Source organism: Miniopterus schreibersii (genome assembly GCF_964146895.1).
Source record: "Miniopterus schreibersii genome assembly, chromosome: 4".
NCBI lineage: Eukaryota > Metazoa > Chordata > Mammalia > Chiroptera > Miniopteridae > Miniopterus > Miniopterus schreibersii.
Window position 1 is genome coordinate 99,313,060 of NC_138105.1, and position 6,669 is coordinate 99,319,728.

At 60.4% G+C, this 6,669-nt stretch overlaps 1 protein-coding gene across 1 annotated transcript; it reads left to right on the forward strand.

Annotated features, from left to right (window-relative positions):
* Positions 1-1,619: 1,619 nt before the first annotated feature.
* On the forward strand, positions 1,620-2,591 carry LOC308556355 (olfactory receptor 10AC1-like; the record flags this gene model as incomplete). The annotated part of the gene is made up of 1 exon (XM_081135497.1): positions 1,620-2,591. The coding sequence occupies one exon, from the start codon at positions 1,620-1,622 to the stop codon at positions 2,589-2,591; it is 972 nt and encodes a 323-aa protein (XP_080991623.1).
* Positions 2,592-6,669: the final 4,078 nt, after the last annotated feature.

Below are 6,669 nucleotides of genomic sequence, written 5' to 3' on the forward strand. Positions count from 1 at the left end.
TTCCTCCACTTACAGCAATTCAGCAAGCAACAGGTATGACCCAAGCCTTTGATTCCTGGAGATGTGTAGTGGAGTTGCCACAACCCCCGTGGAATTAGAGGAGGTCACCAGACCTGCACAGGGACAGGGACAGTCACCCAGGAGGGAGTGTGAGAGTTCAGCCTTGAGGGCAAGTAGAACTGTCCCAGCCTTTCCAGGTGATGCGAGGACACCGGGGGCCCCCAGGAGGTGGGATTGGGCACCAGGGCGGGTGCGTTCAGCACGGGGGGGGCACCCACTCCCTCTGGGTCCGTGAGCGGGAGCAGGAGGCACGGTGGGCCGCTGTGAGGGGCGAGGGGCGGCAGGGCCGGGGCCTGCGCCGCGACTTGGGGCCTGCTCCTGGCGGTGGAGCAGGGACCCGAGGCTCGGCGCTTGTGCCGTGGCTCAGGGCCCATCCGGTTGGAGCTGGAGAGTGATTAGGAGGGAGCGCCGAGGGCAGGGGACCAGTTAGCAGCTGCTGTAAGATGCAGGAAAGAGAGAGGAAAGGGACCCCCTGGAGGGAGGTCTGGGGCGTTTGTGACAGGACATGGTGCCCGGTGGCCCTGGAGGGGGCAGGACAGAGAATTCTCCAGCAGTGGCCTCCCGATTTCCAACGTGGCCCTGGGCCAGCTCCATGCCCACAAGCGGGGAAGTTCAGGTTAGAAATAATGTGACTAGTTGGGGGCGGGTTGAACTGGAAGTGTGGGTGGGACATGTGGGCGGGGATCTGGGGTCCGCAGCTGAGGGAGGGGCGGGTCTCCAGATCTAGGGTCACCAGCAGAGCTTCCGCCACGGGGGTCATTCCGTGCTACTGGTCACCAAGGCTGCCTTCCAGCAGAACATGCAACGGGCCGACCGTGTTTCCTTGTCGTTTTTTCCCTCTGCCTGAGTCAGAGAGGAACGACAGGCCCGGGATGGGTTTGTCCTGAACCCAGCAAAGGGGAGGAGTGGAAAATTAAGTAAAACAGAAAACTAAGTCCAGGACAGGTGAGGAGAGGCGCGCACATGGTCTGTCACAGAGCCGGGAGGTGAGCCTCCCCGGGAGTGGCCCGCGGGACGGGTGAGCCGGCCTCTGCGCCCCAAGCTTCTCGGGGGGCTCAAGCCCTTCATCCCCGCGGCTCTGTCTGCAGGAGGGACCGTCTCCATCGCTCAGAACCCGCCCACTGGGTTAGGAGGCTGTCCCGAAAAGCCAGAGTCCCCCCTGTCGGCCCCCCAGGCACCCAGCCCCTCATGGTCGCCGTGAGCCTGACGCAGGCCGCCCTGCTCCGTGGGCGCGGCTGACGTGGGGCTCAGAGCTCCGGGGGGGGCGGGCAGGTGTGGAGAAGACCCCCGGGCGCCGAGCCGCGCACGGGACAGGAGGCCCTGGGAGAGCCGACAGCCGCTCCGCCTGTCTCGGAGTCCTGAGGCCGCAGGGCTGCAGGAAACGTGGGCGGAAAGTCCTGCACCCCGAGAGGGCCCTGAGTCCCGGGGGGCGGGGGGCGGGGCTGTGAGGAGCACGGGTGGCCCCCGGAAGCCGGGCGGGAGGCTGGAGCCCGAGAGCGGCAAAGCGCGCCGCGGGGACCGCCCTCTGCAGCCGCGCCCCTGTCCCCGCAGGCGCCACCATGGGACGCCGGTCGAACTGGACGAGCCCCCCGGAGTTCGTGATCCTGGGCTTCTCCGCGTGGCCCCCGTGGCTCCGCGCGCTGCTCTTCGCGCTGCTGCTGCCGCTCTACGTGGCCACGCTGGCGGGAAACCTGCTGGTCCTGGGCCTGGCGGCGGCGGACCGCGCGCTGCGCTCGCCCATGTACTTCTTCCTGGGCGCGCTGTCGGCCGTGGAGGCGGCCTACACGCTGGTGCTGACCCCGCGCATGCTGGCCGGCTTCCTCCTGCCGCCCGGCGGCCAGGCCCTGGCCCCGTCCGCCTGCGCGGCCCAGATGGGCCTTTTCGTGGCGCTGGGCGGCTCCGAGTGCCTGCTGCTGGCCGCCATGGCCCTGGACCGCTACCTGGCCATCTGCCGGCCCCTCCGCTACCCGCGGCTCATGACGGCCGCGCTCTGCCGGCGCCTGCTGGCCGGCTGCTGCGCGGGGGGCTCGCTGCTGGCGCTGGGCCTCACCGCCGCCGTCTTCCAGCTGCCCTTCTGCCGCGGCGGGGCGGTCAACCACGTGTTCTGCGACCTGCCGGCCGTGCTGGCGCTGGCCTGCGGGGACCGGGCCCTGCAGGAGCGCGTCCTGCTGGCGGCCTGCGTGCTGCTGCTCGCGCTGCCCCTGGCGCTGATCCTGCTGTCCTACGCCCGGGTGCTGCTCGTCATCGCGGGCGTCGGGGGCCCCGGGGGCCGCCGCAAGGCCCTGCACACCGTGGCGTCGCACCTCACCGTGGCCGTGCTCCACTACGGCTGCGCCACGGCCATGTACGCCAGGCCCCTGAGCAGCCGCTCGCAGGAGGAAGACAAGCTGGTGTCGCTCGTCTACATCAACCTCACGCCGCTGCTCTACCCGGCCATCTACACGCTGCGGAACCGCGACATGCGGGGCGCGCTGCAGCGGGCGGTGGGCCTCGGGACGCCGGGGACGGCCCTCCAGGCCGACGCCACCTAACGCGGGAGGCCCGCCGGAGTCCGTCCCGCAGCGCCCTCGCCGTTCCGGAGCCACCGCCAGCCCCCGAGGCCGCGGGGACGGAGCCTGAGCGGCTTTCCGTTGACATGTCGAGCTGGATGGTTCCCCACGGCGGGAGGGCTTCCTGTGCGGCGTCCCCACGGGGTTGGCGGCATCCCTGGCTCTCCCCGCTGGATAGACCGCAGTGGCACACACCAGGCCCAAACTGCGACGGGGACACTGCCAGGTGTCTCCTGGGGGGGGCGGGGGGCAAAATCACCGCTGGTTGAGAACCACTGCTCTAAACTCTAGCCGCAAAATGTCTTTTGAAGAGAAATGAGTGCTAATGTACAAGGGGTTTATGGCAGCATTATTTATAATAAACAAAACCTGAAAACAACCCAAATGTTCATGAACATGACAGATTACAAACAACATGTGGCAGAGCCAGGCAATGGAATACTACACGGCAATGAAAAAGAATGAACGGCCCGGCCGGGGATGGCTCAGCGGTTGAGCATCGACCTAGGATCCAGGGGATCGAGGTTCGATTCCCGGTCAGGGCACATGCCCGGGTTGAGGGCTTGGTCCTCAATAGGGGGCGTGCAGGAGGCAGCCGATCAGTGACTTTCATCACTGATGTTTCTCTTTCAATGACTCTCTCATCACCGATGTTTCTCTTTCAATGACTCTCATCACCAATGTTTCTCTTTCTCTCGCCCTCTCCCTTCCTCTCTCTGAAATCAATAAAGATACATTTGAAAAAAAAAATGAACTACTGTTACCAGCAAAAAAGTAGCACAACAGAGACAATACTGAGTATAGAAAGCCAGACATAAGACTGCGTGCTGTATGCTTTCATTTACATAGAGGCCAGCGACCAGCTGAGCTACGGTGGCTGATGTCCTGGGAGCGGTTACCTGGGGAAGGATTTGGATTGCGGAGGGCACAGGGAGGTTTCTCGGGCACTGGAAATGTTCTGTGTCTTGATTTGGGTGGTGATTACATGGGTTTATGCGTGTGCAGAACTTCATTAGGACGTGCACTTAAGATGTGGGCACTTTGCCGTATGTGAAATAAAGTACAGTTGATTCAAACTATTCCCAAAGTTAGTCACGCCCTCGCTCATCCTGTTTTATGTCCCAGGTGCGCTCTTTCCACCTATGAAAGTGCCTCTGTCATTCGGGGGTCAGCCTAAATACTATGCCCTGCAGAGACTGAAGGGTTTCCCCCCGACATTCATCCATTGAATTCTAACCCCGAATGCTCTGTATGGTCTCAGGAGGGGAAGCCTCTGGAAGTGATTAGGCCATGAGGGTGGAGCCCTCATGAATGGGATTAGTGCCCTTACGGAAGGGACCCCAGAGAGCTCCCTGGCCCTTCAGCCACGTGAGGACGGGCCCAGGGAGAAGACAGCCACCCGTGAGTCAGAAAGCAGGTGCTCAGCAGACACTGAACCCGCTGACGCTTTGATCTTGGACTTCCAGTCTCCAGAACCATGAGGAATGAACTTCTGTCCTTTATAAGCCCCTCAGTCTGTGGTATTTTGATACAGCAGCCTCAACAGACTAAGACAGTACCCTCTCCTTCCTCCTCTCAGTTATAATTATCGTTACTCTAAAATATAATTGTAACACCTGCTTCTCTTCACAATCACACCCCACCCCCCCACACAATTAGACTACGAGCTCTTTAAAGCCAGATCTCGGACCCTTTTCTTATATTTCAAGCTCAGTGACCTTGGCAGTTCTTACTAAGGAGCTGACAGAGGCGGACTACACCGTGGACAAGTTCTGGGTGGTTCGGGGGTTACAGGGCTGGGACGCAGCTCTTGATCTAGAAGCGGAATCCTCCCCTGGTCCTTTCTCAGAGCTGCAGAGCTGTGAGAACCCTGCTGGATTCCTGGACCCCGCTTCCCAAGGCACAGAGCCTTGGAAGCAACAGGTTGGCAGCTTGGCATAATAACTGCGCTCAGAAAACATGAGAGCCCTGACTGCCCCCAAGGCCAGAGTCCCAGATTCCATGGGAGGGACCTTTTCTTAGAAATATCCCCCAAAGGGTCCCTTGAGGAACGTGGTCTTGGAGGCAGAGTCAGTGCTGGTAAATTCTGCCTACCTAAGCTCCTAGTGGGAGAAATCCCATGCCTAGGAGGGCTGTTTGGAGCCTGGGAAGCATTATATCTGCGCAGGCAACATGGGCCACAACACGGACCGCCAACAATCAACTGCCCAGGAGTCTCAAAAGGCGGCCTGTCCATCCGTCCAGGCGGTCTCCATTCTCACCTTCTGCTTCTCCCCGAGGCTGATGCTCAGGAGCCTGCCGTGAACGGGGAGTTCCTGCTACCAAGCACTAGACACCCCACCTCCCCCCCAAATCCGGCAGGTGTGAGCATAGGAGCGTGTCTGCTCCACAAGAGAGGCTTAGGGATGTGTGGTGCGGTCGTGCACACGGCTAATTTGTAGCAGTGCATTTCCGGAGCCTGGGATAGCCCTGAGGGGTGGGCTGGCAACATAGTATCGGGCGGCACTCCTAAGAGTGACAGCCATTTGTGCTCCACCAGCTGGCGGGGGCGTCCTTGGGGTGAGCAGTCTGGTTATTGGCCAAAGGGGGGTGTGGTGTTTTGGAGTAAAAGGTTGTTTACCTTTTCATCTAAAGTGGGGTCCGGCCCCCAGCCTCCCTGGCTCTAGGTCCTGGGATGCTCTTAAAAGGTTGTGCATTTGGGGTCTTTAGAAACACCGCTGGAGGCTGCATTTCTGAGGCTCAGAGCCAGCAGCAAACCCTCTCAACAGCAGGGGGCCCTCTTTTCCTCCCTCCTGCTGTACAGAGTCTTGTTTGGTTTTGCTTTTGTTCGTGGTTTTTAAAAATTATTATTTTGGTTATCTTTTTTGTCTTTTTCTGTATTTTGGGTTGCTTTTTTCTTTTCTTTTTTTGTTTATTTTTGTTATGTACAAAGTCTTTTCAAATATTTTTAATCTTGAGACAAAGTTTCAATGTGAGTTTCTTTTTTATTGAGATATAACATTATATTAGTTTCAGGTGTACACCATTATGATTCTGTATTTGTATATATTGGACAATGATGACCACATTACGTCTAGTTATCGGTCACTTTACATAGTTACAGTTTTTTTTCTTGTGATGAGACCTTGGAAGGTCTCTTCTCTTAGCGCCTTTCAAATACGCAATACAGGTTCAGGTTTCAGTTTCAAACTGTATTACCCCCACTCTGATTTTTTTACGGATTATTCCAGAAAGATCTGCGGGGGGCCTCCCCGCAGCTGGGCTTGCAGGGGGCCACCTTCCTCTGCACGGCGTCCCCACAGCCGCTGGAGCATTAGCAGGGTCGGTCTCCGGGGCGCTTGGCGGCGGAATCACCGGTGCGGCCCCCAGACTCCGAGACAGCGGGGGGCCCGGAGCTTCGGGCATGCGTGCACCAGGCACTGAGCCGCGCCCCGGCCGCTCTGGGGGCGCTTTACGTTCACTTCCAGGGGCCCTATAGGTGGCACCAGGCGCGCAGGCTATTTGCATCGGGACATTAGCTCTTGTGGCACCATGCGCCGGGGCGGACCCAGAATACCCCCTGGGATCAGGGGCGGAGGTGCGACAGCGGCAAGATGTGCGGCAACCGAGGCACCGGCCCGGGGCGTTCCCGGCGAGGGCGCCCCCTGCCGCCTGGTTAGGACGCGGAGCCTCCGCGCCGCCCGCCCTCCCCCTAAGGGCCCTGCCTGGCACTTTCACGCCGTAACCCGTCCCTGGGCAGGGTTGCCACTCGTGTCCTAGCCGTTAACCAACCACCTGAACCTTGTGGAAATCGTGGCCGATTGTCCTAACGGTGGGCAGCCCGGTGGGTGCTTGCGGTGGGAAAAACGCACCTGAAGGCTACACCCGCTGGGGAAATTCACCCGGGGGGGCGGGGACAGTGCTCCGAGGTCCAGGAGGACCCGCAGGCTTCTTTGGGACTGGGCGCTTTGTGGGGGAAGGCGGCCGGCGGCCCGTGGGACCCCCGGGCAGCACCACCCACCTGGGGGAGCCAGTTGGCAGCTGAAAGGCTTTCCTGCGGCCACCTGCTGCGGGACCCTTC